At 29.1% G+C, this 26213-nt stretch overlaps 2 protein-coding genes across 3 annotated transcripts; one reads left to right on the forward strand and one right to left on the reverse strand.

Annotated features, from left to right (window-relative positions):
• The first annotated feature begins 8809 nt into the window (after nucleotides 1-8809).
• On the forward strand, nucleotides 8810-10596 carry LOC101511017 (peroxidase 17-like). Of its 2 annotated transcripts, none has more exons than XM_004516500.4 (3): nucleotides 8810-9153; nucleotides 9265-9456; nucleotides 9855-10596. In XM_004516500.4, the coding sequence occupies exons 1-3, from the start codon at nucleotides 8956-8958 to the stop codon at nucleotides 10473-10475; spliced, it is 1011 nt and encodes a 336-aa protein (XP_004516557.1). In that variant the 5' UTR covers nucleotides 8810-8955; the 3' UTR covers nucleotides 10476-10596. The 2 variants fall into 2 exon arrangements, with proteins under 2 accessions (XP_004516557.1, XP_027187011.1); XM_027331210.2 differs by having other exon boundaries at nucleotides 9001-9153; nucleotides 9246-9456.
• A 2935-nt stretch (nucleotides 10597-13531) lies between these two features.
• On the reverse strand, nucleotides 13532-15507 carry LOC101511323 (probable anion transporter 5). Its single transcript, XM_004516501.4, has one exon. The coding sequence runs from the start codon at nucleotides 15257-15259 to the stop codon at nucleotides 13928-13930; it is 1332 nt and encodes a 443-aa protein (XP_004516558.1). The 5' UTR covers nucleotides 15260-15507; the 3' UTR covers nucleotides 13532-13927.
• Between the last annotated feature and the right edge of the window lie 10706 nt (nucleotides 15508-26213).

Below are 26213 nucleotides of genomic sequence, written 5' to 3' on the forward strand. Positions count from 1 at the left end.
AAGAGTTAGTGGGGCAAATATAGGATACCTGGTCAAACTATCTTGTAAATATTCAATTATAATTAGATACAAAGAAGAAAATAAAAAACTCAATAGAGAGAACTATATAGGCCACCATAAAGAGGAGCGAAAGTATGATTGTGTTTGCAGTAGCATCGGTTAGTAACGATTAACACATACGAAACTTTGTATAAAAGAACACTTCAATAGGTAAGTAATCACACCCTTTAAACTTTCATGGTACATTTATTTTGAGAATTTGAGATGGAAAAAGAGTTAGATATTATGAATGGTATTTGCTTATAAAAATATATTTTTTTGAAAACCTAACTCTATTAAAATTGGGATTTTATGAACTGTAATAACAGATTATGAATTGAGTTATATACTACTGTTTGTTGAAATATCGTTTTTATGATTGTTTGAATATATATTCTTTAAAAAGTTTGTTTTATTATATTTTCTCGAATGATTGTTGTTATTATACATTCAAATGAAATATTATATTTAAAATATGATTTTTACGAATATGGTAGTTAAAAACGTGAATTATTTGAATTGTATGTGTTTGAGACATATATATTCTTTAAAAGATTGTTTTATTTTATTTTCTTGAATGACCGTTGTTATTATATATTCAAATGAAATATTATATTATAAATATGATTTTACAAATATGATTGTTAAAAATATGATGATTTTGATTGTGTGTGTTGGAGATGGGTCTTGTACCCCACATATTGATGAGTTTTAAACTTCACAAAGAGATGAAGTTTAAACTCCACATGTATGGGTCTTGTATCCCACATATAGATGAGTATTAAACTTCACAAAGAGATGAGGTTTAAACTCCACATAGATGAGTATTAAACTTCACAAAGAGATGAGGTTTAAACTCCACACATATAGATGAGTATTAAACTTCACAAAGAGATGAGGTTTAAACTCCACATGGATGAGTATTAAACTTCACAAAGAGATGAGGTTTAAACTCCACACATATAGTATTAAACTTCACAAAGAGATGAGGTTTAAACTCCACATGGATGAGTATTAAACTTCACAAAGAGATGAGGTTTAAACTACACACGGATGGGTCTTGTACCCCACATATGGACGAGTATTAAACTTTACAAAAAGATGAGGTTTAAACTCCACACGGATGGGTCTTGAACCCCATACATAGATGAGTTTTAAACTCTACAATGAGATGATGTTTAAACTCCACACATATGGGTCTTGTACCCCACACTGGATGAGTTGGTGCTCCATATGATTAGATAATACTCACTTCACATAAGTAGTATATCTCCATCATTGAATTGATTGATTATTTTCTTCATAATAAATGTGTATATTGGAATTATCTGATTATGATAGATGTAGATTATCGTTAATTTAATTGATGATTTTTTTATTAATTATTGGAAGTAGTTGGTTATTATAGAGAAATCTTAGTTATATCATTAATAGTTTTAAAGAATATTTTTGGATGAAGGCGGGTGCCATGATCGACTTTTTTCCGGTTACCGCTCCAACTGAGAACAATACTTGTTTTAAAATTGTTTGTATTATTCACTGAGATTTAGTATCTCATTGAAGTGTTGTTTTCAGATACTGAGACCGTTGGGGATGTCGAGAGTTGAGAAGTCCTACCTCCCTTGAGAAGAGTGACTTCCTTCAATTAGGTTAGTAGATCAAAAATAAGTAGACATAGTGTCTACATCGTACTTTGTTTCGGGATTAGATATTACTTGCCCAGTTTTGGATATTTTAAATATTAAAGATTTTTTTGTTGTAAGGATTTATTTTGAGATTTCATAACATTACTTCTTTCGAACAATTCATTATTTATTGCAGTACCTTATTCTCTTATATAACTTTGAAATTTTTTCCATTATTACCCCAGTTTTTATACCCACATAACTAGGCGTTACAGCTTCAAACCGTATAGACTCTTTCTTAGTCTACACACATAGTCTTCCTTGCCTTCAACAAGAAAACCATCAAGGTGCTTCATGTAAATCTCTTCCTCCAAATCACCATGAAGGAAATTCGTTTTTACATCTATTTGCTCTACCTCTAAGTCAAGAATAGCTACCAAACTCAACATAGTTCTAATTGATGACAGTTTTACTACATGTGAGAAAATATCATTAAAATCAACACATTTTCTTTGACGGAAACTTTTCACCACTAATATGGCTTTATAACTCGGAGATTTTGAGTTACTCTCAAGCTTCACTCTATTGATCCACCTATTTTTAAAATCCCTATTTACCTTTTGGTAACTTCACCAAATCATTAGTGTGATTATCATGCAAGGATTTCATCTCATCATGCATTGCATCCAACGACTTTTGACTTTCTTCACTCTCCATGGCTTCTCGAAAACTCTCAAGTTCTCCTTCATTAGTCAAATTCACATACTCATCAGAAACATACCTTGTAGATGGTTATCTCTACCTCTTAGACCTCCTGAGTTGGGTTTAAGATGCTTCATAAGCATCACTAAGATTTTCATCGTGTGACAACTCATGATCTTCACTTGTTGGAATATTTACCTCATCTCTAAGTTGATAATCATCAACACATTCATATGGCTTATCATTATGAACATTACCATCAATAGTAGCCAAATCAGGAATATGTGACTGAACTGGATCACCATCAACCAAAATGTTATCTCTCTTAGGTGTAGTCTTTTCCACCTTATCAATGTCTTCAATAGTTTGGTCTTCTATGAACACTACATCCCGACTTCTGATAACCTTTTTCTTTATAGGATCATACAACTTGTAGCCAAATCCATCCTCGCCATAACAAATGAAGATACATTGTTTTGATAATCATCAACACAATCATATGGCTTATCATTATGAACATTACCATCAATAGTATCCAAATCAGGAATATGTGACTGAACTGGATCACCATCAACCAAAATGTTATCTCTCTCAGGTGTAGTTTTTTCCACCTTATCAATGTCTTCAATAGTTTGGTCTTCTATGAACACTACATCCCGACTTCTGATAACCTTTTTCTCTACAGGATCGTACAACTTGTAGCCAAATTCATCCTCACCATAACAAATGAAGATACATTGTTTTGACTTTGCATCCAACTTGGATCTTTCATCCATTGGAACATGCACAAAAGCCTTGCAACCAAAGACTCTCAAATAATCATACTTGGCATTCTTGTCAAACCATACCTTGTCTGGTACCTCATTGTTCAAAGTAACAATAGGAGTCAGATTAATAAAATGCACCATCGTGTACAATGTCTCACCCAATTAATGTTTAGGTAATTTAGCTTCAAAGAGCATACACCTCACTCTCTCAATAAGTGTTCAATTCATCCTCTTTGCTAAACCATTCAAGTGAGGAGTTTTAGAAGGAGTCTTTTCATGTGTTATACCTTACTGATTGCAATAGACATCAAAGGGTCTACAATACACACCATCATTGTCAATACGAACATATTTTAGCATTTTGTTTGTCTGCCTCTCAACCAAAGCATGGAATTGTTTGAAGTTCTCCAACACTTGGTCTTTTGTCTTCAAAGCATAAACCCATAGTTTCCTGGAACAATCATAAATAAAAGTAACAAAATAAAGGGCACCACTAAAATGATTTTAACTTTAAAGGGCTACAAATATCAAAATGTACCAACTAAAGCAACTCTGACTTTCTAGAGGGATAATGCCTTTTGAAGGATACTCTAGTTTGTTTACCAACCATGTAGTGAGAACATTTCTCCAAACCAACTTTCTTTAATCCTGGAAGTACATCTTTTCTAGCTAAACAATTTAACCATTTTTCACTGATATGACTAAGCCTTCAGTGCCACAAAGATGCTTCCATATCCACAACATTCACACTGTCTTTAGCAACCAAACCTTTTGTCCAATACAGTTTACTAATTTTCTCCCTCTAGCCACAACCAAGTTACCTTTGTTGAGTTTCCATTTTTCGAAAGCAAAATGATTATCAAAACCACTATCGTCAAGCATATGCACATAAATCAAATTAAAGCGAACATCTAGAGCATGTTTGACTCCTTTAAGCAATAATTACATTCTCATGTTGGTTTACAAACATATATCACCAACACCAATTACCTTAGATAAACAATCATTACCCATCTCCAAAACTCCAAAGTCACTTGAAGTATAAAATGTGAATAACTCTTTCTTCGGTGTAACATGTAGTGTAGCACCACTATCAATTATACACATGCTCTCATCAGATATAAGATTAATTGACTCGTAGTCACAGAGAATAACAAGATCATCGCAAGTAGCAGTAGTAACACGGTCATCATCACTATCATTATGACGACCCCTTAATTTTTGTTTACCCTTCTTGCCTTTATTCTCCTTTTTCCACATAAAACAATTATTCTGTATGTGCCTTGTTCTATGACAATAATGACACTCCATATTTTTGTATCTAGACTTGGACTTACTTTTTTTATTTTCTCTGCCACCATTCGGCTCTTTTTTATGAATTATCCCCCTATTTTTAGTGACAAGAACTTCAAATTGAGATGAAGAACCATATGTTTTCCTTCTCGTCTCCTCATTCAAAAAACCGCCCTTAGTTGTTTCCAAAGAAAAAATACCTTTAGGAGCTGAACTCGTTATAGAAATCCAAAATGTCTCCAAAGACTCTAGCAAAGATCTCAAGAGCTCATCACCAAAATTGATACCAATTCCTAACATATAATCAAGAAGCCTCTGAAATTCATTCTAGTGGTCCGAAATGGAATTCCCCTCCTTATACTTCAAACTTATGAAACTATTCAACAAGAACAATTTACTATTCCCTGATTTAGAGGCAAACAAAATTTTTATTTTATCCCACAAAGTTTTTGCATTTGTCTCATTAGCAATATGATTAAAAACATTATCTTCTACATATTGTCTCACAAAACTACATACCTATTGATGTTCAAAATCTCATTCTTCTGTATATTTATCATCCGGCCTTTTTTCACAAATAACAAATCTTTCATTTTGCCCTTCCACAAATAGTAATTAGTACCATTCAGACATACCATCTTTAAAAGTCATATTTGACTTCATCCTTCAAGCAAGTCAAATAGTCCTTTAACCAAGAGTTTTGATACCAGTCTAATGGGAATAAACACAGAAACATAATAACAAATAATACGCAATGGATATAATATTCTCCCAACTTGAAAGAACCCGTGAAGAGCAACAACAAATATATATGGCAACAAGTTGACCAAATAAAAGAGTGTAAAAAACACTTATATTTTAACGTGGAAAACCCTTCAATACAAGGGTAAAAAACCACTGATCGTCCAGACCAAAGAAATAGTTCTACTATAATCAAATAAAGGTACTTGAGAGTCTCAAAATTATGCACAAATTATGCTCACCCAGCAAAAATAAGAAAGCACTAAAACTTACAAATAAAAAGCAAGAAGAAGAAAAGCACTAAAAAAACTTGTTGTTGTGCGAGCACTATTCCTCCCTCTGCATACGTATTTTCGCCGATCCGGCCGTTGAAAATGAGGACTGAATGTTGCGAACCTGTTGTCCAAAAATCAGCTCAATCAACGGTTAACGAATGCGTAGTCGATGTTTTTCTAAGACTGATTTGACAAAATCGAGAATATGGTTTACTCTTCTCTTTTCTCATTTGGTGGTTGTCTTTCTTTCAAAATAGTCTCTCTCTTACAACCCTAATCAAACCTCTTTTCACTTAAATAAGTGAGACACATGGGCTACAATATTTAGGTCTTTCTCCAAATAGGAAGGGAAAATACCCAACAAGGCTAAGGTCTCCAATATATTAGACACAATGCCCGCTCTTCTCTCTATACGAAGCCAGAGTAGTTAGAACATTAGGGTCTAGGTTGATGACATGAGTCTAAGTCAATGAACCAACGCGTGCTCATCATTCGTCTCTCTTTTCATGATGAATACTCAGAGTTTGTTTAGGATTATCACAAAGAGATTATTAGTTATGAATTCAGGTATTTTTAAAACATAATATCTTTTGTAGATCCTAAAGTAATCAAGATTTTATGTTTGTTATGTTTATAGCATGTTTCTTTGACTATTAAGTTTCCACAATATAATAGATGTAAAAGCATGTCTTGATGAATTAATAGACAAATTAGTATCATAGTCGGTCTTCGTGTTTTCTTGTTTGGTTTATTGAGATTGTGATTTATACCTACTAAGTTATTGCTTACGTTCTTTCTTTATTTCTTCTATTTAATGATTTTAATTTTGAGAATTAGGAATTAAAGGGAAATAGAGTTATGACATTAAGAGTTTGTTTGATTTACATTTCAAAAACTCTATTTTAGTATTTTAAAATTTTAAAATTAAAAAATTTGTTTGAATTACTTGTTCTTAAAAATTATTTTGTAAAACTATTTTTAATATTATACATTTTAAAACTAAAAAAGCAAAACAGATAAATAGTATTTTACTTTTTATTTTTAGTTTTTTTAACTCTCTAAATATTTTTCTCATCTCTAAATCTATTTTAGAAAACAAGTCTTTCAAACAAGTTTTTTTTCCTTAATTCTATTCTTTAAAACAGTTTTCTAAATCAAATTTGTAAAATAATTTTTAAAAACTAAAATATAAAAATATTTCAACCAGACCCTAAGTATCATATTTATCAATCTTGATTGAATGGTTTATACTCATAATATGTTATTTGTAAACTAGCTAATTGAATATCAATATTTATTTGTAAACAAATAAATATTTGGTTTTGAAACAAAACAAGTAAATATTTATTTGTTTACAAAACAAATATCAATATTTATTTGTAAACAAATAAATATTTATTTGTAAACAAATAAATATTTATTTGTAATCAAAACAAGTTTTTTAGTTTTTAAATTTTAAAATACTAAAATAGAGTTTATGGAATGTGAATCAAACAAACCCCAAATTTTTGTTGTCAATCATTTTCATGTATATTTTGTTACAGTAATAATATATGTTTTCGGTTATGCTTTTTCAAGTTCCTTTTCTATCTTATCCTTTGGTCAAGCAGACAGCATAGTCATTTAAGTTGTTATTTTTATAATATTCAATTTGCAAGGATTTTGATTTGAATTTTGAAAATTCAGTTTGAAGATAAAGAATGTTATTTTGGCTAAATATATTCCAATAACACAATTATTACGGTTATTAATATATTGATAAATCAATATCTTCCATATAGTTGTTGTGATTAAAGATGTCTTAAATTAATAAGAGTATTTCTTCTTTTATGTCGTAGATATTAAAATAATGAAAATTTTATGTTTATAACATGTTTCTTTCACTATAAAGATTATGCAATATAGTATATATAAAAACATGTCTTGAAGAATTAATACATGTTGGAATTAATCCATTAATTCATCGAAACATGTTTTTATGTATACAATATTGCAGAATCTTAATAGTTAAAGAAGTATGATATAAATATCTAGAACAAATAAAATCTTGAGTAATTTAGGATTTGTGACACGTGTTGATTTATCAAAGATATTAGATTTTAGGAATATATGGATTCATAATTAATCATCTTTTTGTGGTAATCCTAAACTATCGAACCTGAAAAAAGAAACAGACGGCGATCCCTTGTTGGCTTGTAGTTCTTCATCAACCTAGATTTCATATGTCCTAAGCACTCTTTAGAGAAGAAAAAGGCAATATACAGTGTGTCTAGTACATTGGAACCATAGCCTATATATTTAGGTTGATGGCCAATTAGGGTTCTTATTATTTTCTAATGGATCATCGATGACATTTACTCGAGCTGCATATCAATTAATTAAATATTTAATTAATTATCAAATTGAAAATCTAATTAGTTTTATTACTTGATTTAATCACTAATCAATTAAAACTTCTAATTAATAAATAGCTAATATAATTAAATAAAGATATATGTCCACATAATAATATGAAAATATAATAATTAAATAATATATTTAATAAAATATTATAATATATAGTTAGTTTAGTAACACATTTTTTTATAATAAAAATTTAAGAAGAGATAATATGTGAATGTGGCGAGTTTGAGTTAATATAAAAATCTTAGAAATTTTACAATATTTATTCACAAAATTCAATCCAAACGATGTAAAATAGTTGAGAAACCACATGAAAATAAATTCAAACACTAAAGATTTTCAATATTATAAAATAAAGAGAGAGAAAGTTATGCACCGTTAGAGTAAATTAATTTTAATTTTATATTGATGTTCAATAAATAAAACAAGTATTAGATAGTTACTTTTAATAACTGGTTATTAAATAAAGATGAATGGCAAGAGGAAGGTGCATGATAAGTGCACTTTAAAATAATCTATTGATTCAACTAATGATATATCACTTTGATCAATAATTAATTATCTTAATGGAATCTATCAATGGTTTGAATTTAAAAAAACATTGCTCTAATACTCACATCACAATTTAATTGATTTTGATGAGAGATAAAAAATGATACTATTACGAAAATATGATTTTATTTTATTTTATATATATTCAAATTGAAAGACAGTGTTAAAAGAGAATAAATAATTAAAAAACAAATATGATGTATAAAAAAAAAAAAGTTATGCAGTTTACTATTCAAAACATATTTTTAGTTTCCTAAAAAAAACCTATTCAAAAAATAAATTTACCAAATAAGTTTTTTGGTTTCCCATCTTTAGAACAATTTGTAATACTAGGATTGCCAAACATATCTTTTTTATCTTATCTTAAAAAGAGTTTTCGAAAATTGATTTTCAAAAGAGTATATAAAAATTAAAAAGCAGAACCAAATCAAATAGGCCCTAGTCTCTGCAACTTCTTCTCCCTTTAAATATCCATCTTGTTTACTTCTTCTACTGTCTCCTCTTTCCCCCACACACACTTCAGAGCAAAGAGACCATCCAACCAACTGACCCATCATCATGTTTCTCTTTCTCATCTTCATCATAAACATACTCTTACTAACATCATCATCATCAGATCTTCGACCTGGGTTTTACTCAAATACATGTCCGAATGCTGAAATCATTGTCAGAGATGTCATGAAAAGAGCCCTTATAAGAGAACCTAGAAGTGTTGCCTCTATTATGCGCTTTCAATTTCATGATTGCTTTGTTAATGTATGTATATCTCTCTACTCTTACCACCAAAATTCAATCTTTCCACTTACTACCTTTTATTATTATTATTATTATTAAAGAAAAAAAAAAAGGTTTGTTGAATTTGTGAAGGGGTGTGATGCTTCTATGTTGCTTGATGACACACCAAGTATGCTTGGAGAGAAATTGGCTCTTTCGAATATAAATTCGCTTAGATCATTTGAAGTTATTGATGAGGTTAAGGAGGCTTTAGAGAAGGCTTGTCCAGGAGTTGTTTCTTGTGCTGATATCATAATCATGGCTTCTAGAGATGCTGTAGCACTGGTTTGTATCTTTCAATTCTTCTTTTTTTTCTTCTGACTTATCAATATGACTCTTTTAGAGTGATACTTCACTGGATTGTCACTTTGAGATACTAATTTTTAAGGAAGAAAGTCTATATCATGTAACTTTACCCTTGTAAATAAATGAATAAATAAAATGTCGTTCTAAACCAGGGTTTTAAAATTGAATCAATAGAATCGACAGTGAATCGGAACTGTCTATCGTTCATTTATTTGAACGGCTCAGTCGCAGTTTTGTACCGATTCTACCCGTTTAAAGAAGTTGAACCATGACCCTTAGGTCTCGTCAGTCCGGCATAGTTTTAGAACAGATGCAATGTAGATACAATATTGACACTGCAAATGCAATGCAAACATACTAATTAACTTGTATTGTAGACAGGAGGACCTAACTGGGAGGTGAGACTAGGAAGATTGGATAGCTTGACAGCTAGTCAAGATAACTCAAGCAATATCATGCCAAGTCCGAGATCCAATGCAACCACTCTCATCAATCTCTTCCAGAAATACAACCTATCTGTCAAAGACCTTGTAGCACTCTCAGGATCTCACTCGATCGGCAAAGGTCGTTGTTTTTCAATCATGTTCAGACTATACAATCAATCCGGTAGTGGAAAGCCTGATCCTGCCATTGATCCTGGCTTTAGAAATGAGCTTAACAAACTATGTCCACTAGATGTTGATCAAAATGTGACAGGGAACCTTGATTCAACTCCTGTGATTTTTGATAACCAATATTTCAAGGACTTGGTTGCTGGGAGAGGATTTCTCAACTCTGATCAAACACTTTTCACTTTCCCTCAAACAAGAGAGTTTGTGAGTTTCTATAGTAGAGATCAAACTGAGTTTTTCAAAGCATTTGTAGAAGGGATGTTGAAAATGGGTGACTTGCAGTCCGATCGCCCTGGCGAGGTTAGGAGGAATTGCAGAGTCGTCAATCCTCGTCCCGCTCATTTCCTTTCTGAACACAAGATGCAGAATAATGATAAATCAATGTAAATTACATGGTTGTAACCCAAGAGCTGTCAATTAATAAGACAATATTCAGACAATATTCGAACTTCGAATTTATGAAACAACAAATTTACACAATAAACTGTAAGGCTAACTCTATTTAGTATGTGAAGCATCTCATCATCCCAACTCATAAGCTAAGCAATAATCTTGTGTTTGAATGTTCTCTACATAGGGTAGGCTATTAATGATGTCAAACTTCTTTGCTGTTTCATTATTCATTTGTCTTTTTATTGAAAAAATAAATAAATAGATAATAGTAGCTAATTTACATGGGAAAATAATTGAGTGGGTGAAAAGATTATGGGAAAACTAAAAGTTTCGAAAATGTGGTTATTTTCATCGATTGTTTTGCTTTAAGTTTTCATTGATCTACCTTTTGATCAAAACTAATATTGTTGTTACAGCAAAAAGTGCATTGGGATGCTTGTTTGACATATGCTTTTATTGAAATAAAAACCAAAAAACCTATGTACGCAAGGTGCAACCAAGTGGTTGAGCAGGAATTTGAGAAGGATATTCAAGATTGAAATCTTGACTACTATTTCATGACTATAAGTTAATTGCATAATCTCCTACTAACCTAACATTACACACACACAAAAAAAACAATCTCACGACTAACCGTTAATTGCATAATATCTCATATTCACATAATAGTAATTTCAAATGTTGTGTCAAAACTTCACTCTAATGAAAAAGACTGAATGAAGCAAAATGCAAACTCATAGAAGGTTATGTTAATATTTAGTCAAACAAACTTAAACTTCTAACAATCAATGACAAAATGTCAAACCAACTAATCATAAACGACACGTTTTTATGCTACACAGTTACATAGACGATCAAGTAGGGTTATTGTATTAACCTTAAGTTGAAACCAAGTTTCCGTTAATAGTTTTCATTGATGTACCTTTTATCTTTGTTAATCAAGTTATTCTCAATTTAACGAACTCTTCTTACAGAGGAATGTATCATGTTTCAAAATGTGACAAAATAATGAGAGAATGAAAAATGAATAGTAATAATCTGAGAAAAGGGAGAATTTTGTATATTATTTGGATTGCGAGAAAATGAAAAGAAAGAAAGAATACTTGTTTGGTTGAAGTAAAGAGTAGGAAAAAAGCAAATTAATGATTTATGTAATGTTGCTTGCACCCTTGGTTAAATAAGATTAAATTGAATTCCATCACTAGATAATAGAGATAAATGGATTGGTAAAATTGAAAAGAGTAAAATTGTATCTCAAAAGATGTACTTCCTCTCTACAATCAAAAACTAAAAATGATGTATTAGCTTTATTTTTATTCTCCCCCCAACTTCCCTCCTCTTATTTTCTCTTAATGAGATTACGTAATATTTTTCTAATAGTTAGCAATTGATGAAACCAATATCTATTTTGAGAATGACAAAATAATCGGCCACTCCAGCTTCATGTAAGGTAACACAGTTCCTGATGTGGAAAGGTGAGGAGAGTAGTTACCCAGTCACTTATATATGAACTGAGGGAAGAGAGAAATGGTATATCTTTTGGAAAAGTCATTTGTTCTCTGTAAGAGCCTAGTTCTGTGGGCATTGGAATATTGATCCTTTTGCAGTTATCTTTCACTTCTATAAACAATACATTCCTTTATTTTCATTATTGATCTGTTTTTCTTCAATTTTACTATTTAAGTAATCCGGATTCACATCACTTACACTTATTGCTGAATTGCTTGCACTAATTGCTCTCAGAATCCCTATATGTTAGAATTACTATTAAGATTCACCTGGTTGCTCGTGATTATAAATTTTGTATAGGATTCATAAAAATGAAAATCTTCCAAATTCCAAAGGTTTGAAATTTTGAATGTAAACAAATGTGATACACAGCACCAGGAATATATTATGAAAATTCCAAAATATTAAAAATGATAAAGAAAGCTTAATAATACTTTTCAGCAAGAGCATGACAATAAATATAAACATTTAATTTATAAAGCAATGGTCAAAGTCAGAAGAATAAAACATAGCAGAAGTAAAAGGAAGACCAATGCATTGAAGTTGTCATCATGAATCATCAATTCATCTTATTTCAAGGATAAGAGAAATACCCATTATTCTAAGTGTCCATATCTTATTCTTCTGCAACAACAAATGAAGAGTTAAGACAATGGGCTGGGGAAGATACAAACAGTGCCATTTCTACATACAGTTGGAATTTAAGAACAGAAACCACAATGTAAATCAGTCAAATGACTCAACAGAAGAAACCGCGGTGAAATATGGAAACCCGATGATTTCTCATTCTGGGTTGCATTAGAACTTTAACTATAATGTTGCTTTCTTGGTTATCATTTTATGCAGTTCAATGTGTTCCACAAAATAACTCAATAGGAGAAGAAACTCGGCTAACTTGCCCAGAAAATTTGTACATTTGCTAAACAACTCATGAAGCAACATAAGCATACAACTAGAAGTCATACTCATACCTCATTTGGAGGACCATCAAAGCTACAGGCCTCCTTTGTGTCGAAGGAATATCATTATTATTCTATGCATAAACGTAGTCTATAGTAAATAGCTCAGATCATCACCAGCATTTGCAGAATCATTCATGTTTCACACACTTAGCAAGCATCCTTGTACACTGTGCTTACACATCCCAGGCCGTTCCTTACCCTCCCTGCAATGTTTACAATCACATTCACCAATTACTTTCTCTTCTTTGCCTTGATTGAAACCTCTTGAACTTTCCATTAGTTGTTTCCTATTCTTGAACATATGTATCCAACATCGCCAATAGCTCATCTCTCTCTATAAAGCCAAGCTTCATTATTGCACAGACAACTTTTTTGAAGAGACAAAGCCTCAATTGTAGGTCAATTGCATATTATAATAATAATAACTGCCAACAATCTTAATCTGATAAATGATAAATAAAATCCAGCAAGGTGAAGGGAGGCAACGCAATCCAACAAAATTAGGGGTTAAAAAAGCCTTCTAATAAATGACAACAAAAAAAAAAAGAAAAAGAAGGCAAGGAAAGGAAAGGAAAGAGGGGAGGAAAATGCTTGCAACATCGCCTTTCCAATTTAATCCACCAATAACAAAGTACATATGTCAAAATGTGAAATGCACAATGTTTTAATCATAATAATGATAAAATGAGTTTCATCCAAGGCATAAAGAAACACCCAAGAATCATTGGTGATACAACTGAACTGTAACTTTTACTAACTAGAAATAGTACAAGTTGAAAAAAATCATAATAGTGATTATAACAAATTCATATCCTTGATAATACAATCCGGCTGTGGAGCTTTGTACATCACCTCTCCTATCCAAGAATGAATGACATGACATGGAGATATAATAAAAATTAAAATCTCCATCATATAATAAGAGCACATGATCGAATCAATGATTCAACAATCAAAGAAGGTTACAATGCTACCTCAATCAAAAATCCTCTCCCCAGTAGAAAACAGCAAGAATATCACAGAACTAAAAACGCACAAAAATCCCGGAATGACAAACACCGCCCTCCAACTTTCGGGACTGGATAGATTCAAATCAGAAGCCTTAGCAGCTTCAAGTAGTTTCCCAGTAAGATCAACACCAACAATACCAGCCAAAGTACCAGCCGTATTCGAAACACCCATCACAATCCCAGCATACCTCGGAGCAACATCCATATGATTCACCGCAAACCCAGCTCTACCAAGCGCCAAAAAACCAAGCGCCACAGAAGAACAAAACACAGCACCACCAGAAGTTCTAAAATTCGGTATCACAATCAGGGCAAACGAAGCAACTAAAAATCCAATCGTGTTCAAAAACTTCCTCGTCATAGTCACAGACATCACCCTCCTCGTAATCAAATAATCAGCAACAACACCACCAATGTTTGAAAAAACAAACATATTAAGATAAGGCAACATTTTCGACGAACCCATTTCGTGTAAACTAAGCTTAAGCCCTAATTCAAAATAAGTTGGCAACCAATTCATTAACACATACAATGCATAATGAAAAGTAAAATTATTAACCACAATAGCCCAAACAGGTAAACTGGTCATAATCTTAACCCAAGGAATTCCAATTCCACTTTTCTCAATTCCACCAATTCTAGTATTTTTCTCAACTCTTGTATCAATTTTCTTATTAACAGGCAAAATGGATTCGCCAGCACCAGAAGCAGAAGCTTTAGGATCAGAAGCAAATTTAAACCAAAGCAAAGACCAAAGAAACCCTAAAAAAGCTTCAGCTAAAAAAACAGATTGAGGACCTTTCAACTTAACCAAACTAGGAAGAAACAACATTCCAAGAGCAGCACCAAGATACATACCAGAAGTAGTTAACGAAACGGATCTAGATCTTTCGTGAGGTGGGACCCACTGAGCGAGAACAGTGTGAATAGAAGGGAAAATAAAACCTTGCGCTACACCAACTAGTAAGCGAGCGGTTACAAGGATTAAGGTTCTGTTTGGATCTAATGGAAGGAGTGCGCAAGTTAAGGACCATAAGAGGAATGAGAGGAGGAGGATTTTTCTACCGCCAATTTTTTGAGCAAAGTAACCGCCGGGAACTTGGGAACAAGCGTAACCGTAATAGAAGGTGGAGAGGATTGTTCCTTTTGTTGATTGGTTGACCCCGGCGGCGTCGGCGGCGACGGTGTATGCGATTGAGAAACCAACGCGTTCTATGTAGCAGACTGATGTGCAGATGAAGGTTAGGATTACAATTAGGTAACGAGTTGGGAGTTTCATCATCGTCGTCGTCGTCATTATTAGTTATTATGAATGACAATTACAACAACTCAATAAATGAACATGAGTGTTGTAATTGTGAACGTGAGTGTTGTAATTGTGAACGTGAGTGTTGTGTTTCTGATAATTTTGTGATGTGATTTATTTTTTATTTGGTTTACAGGTTTAGGTCAACTATGAAGACTGTGAAACTCAACGGCTGAATGTGGCTGCAGAGACGGAATGAAAGAATCGAGAGGGTGGGTGGGTGGGTGCTTGTGTTGTTACTGCAAACTAAACTACCAGAAACTGGTTTTGTCCTAAAACGGAGTTTGTCCAAATTAACCAGGACTAAATCAATTTTCAATGCAATAAATACATTTTTATATTTTAACTATCACAAACCATATGCAAACTCACGGTGCTTGGTGCATCATTTTGACATCAATACAAAAATATATCTTTGTTTAGCGCGATAAATATTTATTTTATATTTATTATATTTATAGATGATTAAATTTTATATTTTATTTAATATTAATCAATAATGAATATTTGTTTTTTATGTATAAATAATAAATATTTTTTTTGCAATTTTTTATATTTTACTATTATCAAATATTTATTTTATATATTTTTTTAATATTTATTAATAACATAGATTAATTTAATGTTTTTTAATATTTATTAATTACAAATATTTGTTTCTTGTTTGTTTTTTTTATATATTACTATCAAATATTTGTTATATTTTTTTTTTAATATTTGTCATAGACAAATATTAGTTTCATTTTTTTTATGCATCTGTTATTAATCTTTATTCAATTTATTTTTAATATTTATCAATGATAAATATTTGTTTTATATTTTTGTTCTTTCTAGTTGTTGAAATTGAAGAGGAGAGTCTTGATTTTTTTAACATTAGTATTTTTGCTAGTTTTCGCATTTATTATATTAATAGTTGAAGATCAAAGATAATATATAGTAGAAAATATATATATATATATATATATATATATAGATAAAAGAGAATATATATAAAAAAATATATATATATATATATATATATATATATATATATATATATATATATATATATATATATTGCTGAGTGGTTTTGATTTGCATATGTAATAATAATGATTATAATTTTTAGAAAGTCGTATAAAAGATTGTGCGAAAAACATGAATAAATTAAATTATCATTTTTATCCTGTAAAATTTAACAATAATTAAAAATGAGAAGAATAATATTAATTTTTTGGAAGTTATTTTTTTGATAAATAGATATTTATTTCTGTTTAAGGTAATTATATTTTTTTGTCAAAAAAAAATGTAGTTCTATTTTTTTATAGTTATTTATTTATTTTTTTCTTTAAATTTACTTGTTTACTCTCAAATCATGATGTAATAAAAAATTAAATGAGGATAAGTTTGTATTTTTTTTTTATAGTTGTTTTTTTATTGACTTTTATGTAGTTATTTTTTTGATAAAACTGTTATTTCTTTTTTACTAAAGTAGTTTTACATTTTTGTCAAAATAAAAATGTAGTTATATTCTTTGGTAGTTATTTATTTAGTTATTTTTTAAATTTACTTATTTACTCTCAAATAATGATGTGGAAAAAAAACTAAATAAGAATATATTTATATTTTTTATAGTACTTCTTTTCTTATATTGATATTGATAGTAGATATTTTTTAAAATAGTTATTTAATTCTCTCTAAGGTAGTTATATTTTTTGGTAAAAAAAAATACAGTTCTATTTGTTTTTAGTTATTTATTTATTTTTCTTAAGTTTACTTGTTTACTCTAAAATAATAATGTGACAAAAAATTAAATGAGGATAAATTTATATTTTTTAATAGTTGTTCCTTTTATTGGTTTTAGTTATTTTTGTGAGAAGATAGTTATTTCTTTCTTACTAAGATAATTATATTTTTTTTACAAAATAAAATATAGTTACATTTATTTTTTTATAGTTATTTATTTATTCTTAAATTTACTTATTTATCCTCAAATAATGATGTAACAAAAAAAAACTAAATCAAGATATATTTGTATTTTTGATAGTGTATTTTATTTTTATTCAATTTACATTAATGACAACGATGAATATATTATACTAGTATATAATTTTCTTATTCTATGTAAAATAATTAATTGGGTTCTTGATGGTGGAATGGAGGGAATAACTTTTGGTCTCATTGACAAGTGATTTATCTACACAGTAAGTAAAAAAAATTATGTTATTAATTAATAACAATTATAAAATCATTAAAATATTTGACTTCTATCATAAATATTTTTAAATTCATACACATAATTACTTATGATATAAATTTACATTGATGGTGAAAATTAAATTCTAAAATAATTCAATTTTTTGTGTGTTTTACATCTTGAAATTTTTTGAATAAAATAAAAATTTTTTAAACTTTCAAGAAATTGAACACACATCTTTCAAAAAAATATTTTTTTTAAGTTAAAAATTTATTAAAAAGAAAACAAAAGTTAAATGACTTAAACTTAACCAAAAACAATGCCAAAAAATTCTCTAAGAACAACTTCTAGTTTTCATCTCTTCTTCAAACTTCATATGATTTATTTCACTACTGTCTTTATCTTTAAAAAAAATTCAGCAGTGTCTCCAACAACACTCAAAGAACTAATACATATTTAGATATTCATGATGACTCTAAGATGGAACTAAATACCTCATGAATAATATTTGTATGATATTTTGTAGTTTGAATTTCAAATTCTAGAATGGTTTATGATTCTTCAAAATCAACTAAATCTGGGTTAGAAATTTCTTCTCCATTCTCGTTAACATTTTTCTTATCAGAGCGAATTTTTTTTGAGTAAAAGTGATGTCTCCTAGTTCAATGTTGGGGATATACTTATTCTAAAAATAATATTTGATTTCTATATGTTAAAAAGTTTTGTTGTATAGAAACTAATCTCTTAATGAAACTAAAAATATAAAGGATCGTTTACTTTGTATAAATAATTTCTATTAAAGTTTAATTGTCATATATTATCTTATAAAAAAGTTTACACTGTCAACACATCACAACTACTCATAGACATAACTTTTAAAGTAGTTATGATAAGAGACAAATATCTTTAATGATCTAATGGTTCTAATTGATTGATAATAAAAAAAATCTTTACATTAACAATGTACATGAATTAAATCTTTTTTCTTTTTATTTTTTAAATTTATATTAATTTTATTCGTTTACAAAGAAGTAAGAAATTTTTAAAATAAACATTTGTCTCCATTTATAACAATAAAAATATCGAAAGAAATATTTTTATTATTTTTGAATATGCATTTTTATTACCTAACTTTTTTATTATCTATATGAAAATTCTTTACTTTAAGAGTGTGATAAAATAAACACAAATTTTAAATAATTAAAGAATCATTATTTAAAGAATATTAACAAGTTGTCAATAATGGTTCTTTTGAGTAAAAAATTGTAATTAACATCATTATAAAATTAAAAATAATAACTTTGTAAAATGAAATTTCATTTCTACTTTTTCAAACTTGAAGTGTAGAAAAAAATTGTGAGATATATTACCTATGTGGCTTGTATTTCAGTTTTCTAAGTCTTTTGTTTTTTTTTTTTAGTAAAAAGAAGTCTTTTTTATTTCTTTCAATTCTTTAAAAGAGTTTTTTTACTAAAAAGAAGTCTAAGTAGTTAATCATATTTTAGCAGTCAGATGTGAAACTATGAATACATTTATCATTTCATTTCAAATTTGTAATATTATTGTTGTCTTGATTGCAATTTTGACTTAAATGAGAATCATCCTCTACTTTTATTTGATATTTTAGCCAAATATTTTTAAAAAAATTATATTTTTTTTTACAAAGAGAAGATGCATTTGTCAACAAAATCAATTGCAATAAAAGTGTGAATATAATCCGGAAATTCCTCAACCTAAATATTGTCTTCCAAAATTAAAGTAAACTTGACTAAATTGTGAGTAGAGGCATTATCACTTCTTTTTACTTGAGCCATTCCATATGAAGGAAATAAGGAAAGCAAATTGCCACAATCCACAAGAGTGGAGCCCAAATGGGAGTTGTTTAAAGAAGAGGGATTTATAGTTTTGACAACAATGATGGAGTCTCCTTCATTCACAATGCGACAAAAACCCAAATTAAAACGCTAGTCTAATGGGATAACAATTAAAAACGACTGATGGCAGAGACTTCTCATTAGACTTGATATAATGGGCAAACCCATCACATACCTTTCAACACAAAAAGTCCAACAAATAATTCATACTTAATACTAATTAACCGTAATTAATTGATAATAATTTTAAATAATTGATTATTATCGATCCATAATTGATTAATTAAATAATTAACCTAACAATCTCCCACTTGGACGACAATAATCAATTATTAAAATAATATGATTTTCAATACTAGACTTTTAATTATGGTCAAAACACTTGTCATCCAATAGAAATAAGCTTTAGGGTTGCAGAAATTCAATTCGATAGGGAAAACAAATGATACATGTCAAATGCTTAAATTTTATATAAGAATGGTGACTTTAGAATGACTCAAGCATTTGAAAATGCTAAAATAAACCCCCACTAAATCAAAATACCATCAAACTTAATAAAAATAATATGATTTACGCTCATAAGTCTTTGGTTAGTGGTTTTACCAATGAGTTTTTAATTTTCATAAATGTCATAGAATATCCACGTATGTGTAAGAATATTATGTCTATAAGTAACTTCAAAACACAATGTCATACTGCTAGAGGTATTGATATTATACTTGTATTTGTATTTTGTGATCTCACAAAATATGTAATTTTGGTACATAACTAAAGAGAAACACGATATAATTGTTTGCTAAAGAATTCTTTTGCATTTTTCAGTGACTTAAGTACCAAATTATGGTGTTTACTAAGATATATATATATATATATATATTTAAAATGAGACTTGATTTTAATAATTCATAATGCACGTAAGGGTATATGACAATATAAGAATGATAACTTTTAAGTATTTATAACTTGTGTATACATGTAATTCTACTAATATGATTTATATACAAGAGATTCAGATTATCATTAGAAACCACTAATTTAGAAAATATTGTAATGATATAATATACACTCCCACTAATTTGACACATATAACAAGATTCAAATTTTCATTAAGAGTCCTCTTGTTTAAAATTACTCTTTAATGATATAATATTTGTAATAATCAATTTAATAAAAATATGCTAAAAAATAAAGGGATAGTCAAAGTATTAATAGATTAACTTAGAAATAACAAATTTTAAATGAAATAGGAATGGACAAAAAGTTAATATAGGGAATGTCCAAGGAGATTTTTCTTCTTTTCTTGCCTTTTTATTCTTCCAGGAATTTTTTTCAATCATTCACTCATTTTTCCTTTCTCATTCTCGTAACCAGTCAGAAGGATAACCCCATTGTTACTCTTCACCTTCTCTTCCAAATCCTCCATTTTTCCTTCTCTTCCAATGACATTGACAAAGGTATCCTTGTGGCCCGGTAAGGAATTAATCCCCTACATTGGGACCGTCTTTCTTGAAGGGAAGCCATTTTGCATTAATTAGTTCTTGCACCTTAGATTTTAGGGCTTGGCAATCTTCGATGGAATGCCATATAACTCCTGCACGGTATTCACATTTGGCGTTTGGGTTATACCATTTTGGGAATGGTGGTTCCAAAGGTTTCATTGGTCTCAAGACTACCATTGAATTCTGGAGTAGGTGAGGCAACAATTGGTTGTATGTCACGGAAATTGGGTCTAAATGGGTTATCTTCTTTTCTTGATTGACTGGTGGTTTGTATTGATTCAAGTTTGGATTTTGATTCCATTGGTTTGGTTGGGGAATACTCTTGGGTTTACCATTACAAGGTTATCATCCCCTTCTTTATTTTTTGTGAATGTCGTATGGGGTCTCTTCACACCACTTATTGCACATACGATCTTGTCATTCCTCATCCCACTTTCTATTCTTTCTCCTATCATGACCATGTAAGAAAAGTTTGATGACATACTCTCAATCATCTTATCATAAAAAGGCGACTGAAGAGTATCCATAAACATACCAACCATTTCTCTTTCAGATAAAGGAGGTTCTACTTGTGATGCCATTTATCTCCACAGTTGGGCATATTCTTTGAATGTTTCATTGTCCTTTGCAATGAATTTTGCAATTGCATCCTATTAAGGGTCATTACAATGTTGTACCTGTATTGATTCAAGAAGGTATCAACCAAGTCTTTCCATGAACAAATTTAATTTTTCTCGAGATGCATATACGAACTTAACAACGCCCCACTCAAACTGTCTTGGAAAAAGTGAATGAGAAGTTTGTCGTTATGAGCATGAGAAGCCATTTTTCTACAATACATAGTCAAATGATTTTTAGGACATGTGGCGCCTTTGTATTTTTCAAACTCAGAAACCTTGAACTTTGAAGGGATAATCACATCGGCAACCAAACACATATCAAAAGATTCGAGACCATAGACATTATTCCCCTCAATTTCTTTTATTCGCTCTTCTAAAACATGGAATTTCTCTTTAGATTGTGTATCATCACCAACGTGAGGTTGTTGTCAATTCTCGTTAGCATCAAAAAGGGGTACTTGGGGTGCACTATACGGAATATTTTCTGAAGGTATAGTGTTTTGGGGTGACAAGTAACCCAGAGGAGATGGGATTTGTGATTGGTTTAGGTTTTTGAGGTTGATAGTTGCGTGGTTTGGGTTGTTGTACATGGGTTTGATGACTAAAGGTGGAGTATAACCAGGTTGGAGACCATCCATAGGAAATTGCATAGCTGCTGTACGAAACTGTTGGGTAGTCGGGGTAAAGTCTGGTGGGTGAGAAGGAGTGGTTTGGTGTTCTTCATTTGCAGTTGGAGGATTCCCATATGTATTCTCCTTCCTTGAAAAAGTATGTATAGCTTCTAGGATTTGATCAACCTTGTCCTTCAATTGGTTAACATCCACTCTCATCACCTTTTTGTTTTGCTCAAGTTTTTCCATGATCTTGGAGTTTGCGTGAGTCCGATAAGGTTGTTGGGGGAAACAACTTTATTGATTTTTTTAGTTTTTTTAAAATAAATAAATAAAATTTCTATGAGTATGCATTAAATATGAATGGAATGAAGATGAAATCAATTAGTTAATTATGATAGTTGGATATTGGGGAATCATAAGCCTTATGTAACTGGAAAAAAAACAAATTATCAGTGAAGGAAATATGGGGATCAGAAATGAAAATATCAAATCCTTCATTGATGAGAAAAAGAGTATATCACATTTAAATTAAAAACTACATTGACTATGGGATTTTAATCTTCTCTTTTAATAGGACAACCAATCTTCTCCTCCAATTCTTCTATTAAATTTTTGCAATATTCAACGAACTTGTAGACTTTGACTGGAGTATTGAGCGAATGCATTATCGCATCAATCTCCCTTAGATGCTTTGGAATTTTTATGATTGCTTGATTAGCTAGCATTGCCAATTTTGAAAAACAATATTTCCAATGCTTCCCTTCATCTTTCAGCTCTTTATAGATCTCTTGATTCTTCGACTGATCTAACAACATTATAAAACGATCCTCTCAATATATGGTTTCATACTTAAAGTTTTTATAGATCTTTTCTTGGTAATCAATGTAATTCTTCAACTCATTAGAAGTCTCCATTTCCTTTCTTAAGGCATCTTGGTGTTTTGAGAGTAATTCTTCAATTTCTTTTTTGTGTTGCCTCTAATTTTTTACTTAACTCTTGTACTCGGCTACCATCTCTTTAAGTTGTTTCTTTAAATCTTCAAACTCCTTTTATGTTCCTCTCAGAGCTTTCTGATTTTGTCCACAACTGCTTCCACATATTGGCTTCTTCAATAGCTTCATTCCTTTCTTGCTTTCGTACATCTAACTCTTTATTTGCACCTCTCAAACAATCTTGTAGTCAAGTTTATTAAATTGTCATTTTTATCCTGTAAAATTTAACAATGATTAAAAACGAGGAGAATAATATTAATTTTTTGGAAGTTATTTTTTTGATAAATAGATATTTATTTCTGTTTAAGGTAATTATATTTTTTTGTCAAAAGAAAATGTAGTTCTATTTTTTTATAGTTATTTATTTATTTTTTTCTTTAAATTTACTTGTTTACTCTCAAATCATGATGTAAAAAAAAATTAAATGAGGATAAGTTTGTATTTTTTTTTATAGTTGTTTTTTTATTGACTTTTATGTAGTTATTTTTTTTGATAAAACTGTTATTTCTTTTTTACTAAAGTAGTTTTACGTTTTTGTCAAAAAAAAAAAAATGTAGTTATATTTTTTAGTAGTTATTTATTTAGTTACTTTTTAAATTTACTTATTTACTCTCAAATAATAATGTGTAAAAAAAACTAAATAAGAATATATTTATATTTTTTATAGTACTTCTTTTCTTATATTGATATTGATAGTAGATATTTTTTAAAATAGTTATTTAATTCTCTCTAAGGTAGTTATATTTTTTGGTAAAAAAAATACAGTTCTATTTGTTTTTAGTTATTTATTTATTTTTCTTAAGTTTACTTGTTTACTCTAAAATAATAATGTGACAAAAAATTAAATGAGGATAAATTTATATTTTTTAATAGTTGTTCCTTTTATTGGTTTTAGTTATTTTTGTGATAAGATGGTTATTTCTTTCTTACTAAGATAATTATATTTTTTTTACAAAATAAAATATAGTTACATTTATTTTTTTATAGTTATTTATTTATTCTTAAATTTACTTATTTATCCTCAAATAATGATGTAACAAAAAAAAACTAAATCAGGATATATTTGTATTTTTGATAGTGTATTTTATTTTTATTCAATTTACATTAATGACAACGATGAATATATTATACTAGTATATAATTTTCTTATTCTGTGTAAAATAATTAATTGGGTTCTTGATGGTGGACTGGAGGGAATAACTTTTGGTCTCATTGACAAGTGATTTATCTACACAATAAGTAAAAAAAATTATGTTATTAATTAATAACAATTATAAAATCATTATAAATATATGAGTTTTATCATAAATATTTTTAAATTCATATAATGTCTCCAACAACACTTCAGCAATGTCTCCAACAACACTCAAAGAACTAATACATATTTAGATATTCATGATGACTCTAAGATGGAACTAAATACCTCATGAATAATATTTGTATGATATTTTGTAGTTTGAATTTTAGATTCCAGAATGGTTTATGATTCTTCAAAATCAACTAAATCTGGGTTATAAATTTCTTCTCCATTCTTGTTAACATTTTTCTTATCAGAGTGAATTTTTTTTGAGTAAAAGTGATGTCTCCTAATTCAATGTTGGGGATATACTTATTCGAAAAATAATATTTGATTTCTATATGTTAAAAAGTTTTGTTGTATAGAAACTAATCTCTTAATGAAACTAAAAATATAAAGGATCGTCTACTTTGTATAAATAATTTCTATTAAAGTTTAATTGTCATATATTATCTTATAAAAAAGTTTACACTGTCAACACATCACAACTACTCATGGACATAACTTTTAAAGTAGTTATGATAAGAGACAAATATCTTTAATGATCTAATGATTCTGATTGATTGATAATAAAAAAAATCTTTACATTAACAATGTACATGAATTAAATCCTTTTTCTTTTTATTTTTTAAATTTATATTAATTTTATTCGTTTACAAAGAAGTAAGAAATTTTTAAAATAAACATTTGTCTCCATTTATAACAATAAAAATATCGAAAGAAATATTTTTATTATTTTTGAATATGCATTTTTATTACCTAACTTTTTTATTATCTATATGAAAATTCTTTACTTTAAGAGTGTGATAAAATAAACACAAATTTTAAATAATTAAAGAATTATTATTTAAAGAATATTAACAAGTTGTCAATAATGGTTCTTTTGAGTAAAAAATTGTAATTAACATCATTATAAAATTAAAAATAATAACTTTCTAAAATGAAATTTCATTTCTACTTTTTCAAACTTGAAGTGTAGAAAAAAATTGTGAGATATATTACCTATGTGGCTAGTATTTCAGTTTTCTAAGTCTTTTGTTTTTTTCTTTTTTAGTAAAAAGAAGTCTTTTTTATTTCTTTCAATTCTTTAAAAGAGTTTTTTTACTAAAAAGAAGTCTAAGTAGTTAATCATATTTTAGTAGTTAGATGTGAAACCATGAATACATTTATCATTCCATTTCAAATTTGTAATATTATTGTTGTCTTGATTGCAATTTTGACTTAAATGAGAATCATCCTCTACTTTTATTTGATATTTTAGCCAAATATTTTAAAAAAATTTATATTTTTTTTTACAAAGAGAAGATGCATTTGTCAACAAAATCAATTGCAATAAAAGTGTGAATATAATACGGAAATTCCTCAACCTAAATATTGTCTTCCAAAATTAAAGTAAACTTGACTAAATTGTGAGTAGAGGCATTATCACTTCTTTTTACTTGAGCCATTCCATATGAAGGAAATAAGGAAAGCAAATTGCCACAATCCACAAGAGTGGAGCCCAAATGAGAGTTGTTTAAAGAAGAGGGATTTATAGTTTTGACAACAATGATGGAGTCTCCTTCAATCACAATGTGACGAAAACCCAAATTAAAACGCTAGTCTAATGGGATAACAATTAAAAACGACTGATGGCAGAGACCTCTCATTAGACTTGATATAATGGGCTAACCCATCACATACCTTTCAACACGAAAAGTCCAACAAATAATTCATACTTAATACTAATTAGTGCACACAACAACAAAACATATTCAAATACCATAAGCAGTTCACGCAATCAGTAGAATAGAAAACAGAACTGCGTAATTTAATTAACATATATGTAACTCTGTAATTTACAACCTAATTAACTACATTCAGATACATATAT

The sequence above is a fragment of the Cicer arietinum genome, chromosome 6 (genome assembly GCF_000331145.2).
Source record: "Cicer arietinum cultivar CDC Frontier isolate Library 1 chromosome 6, Cicar.CDCFrontier_v2.0, whole genome shotgun sequence".
In the NCBI taxonomy this organism is placed as follows: domain Eukaryota; kingdom Viridiplantae; phylum Streptophyta; class Magnoliopsida; order Fabales; family Fabaceae; genus Cicer; species Cicer arietinum.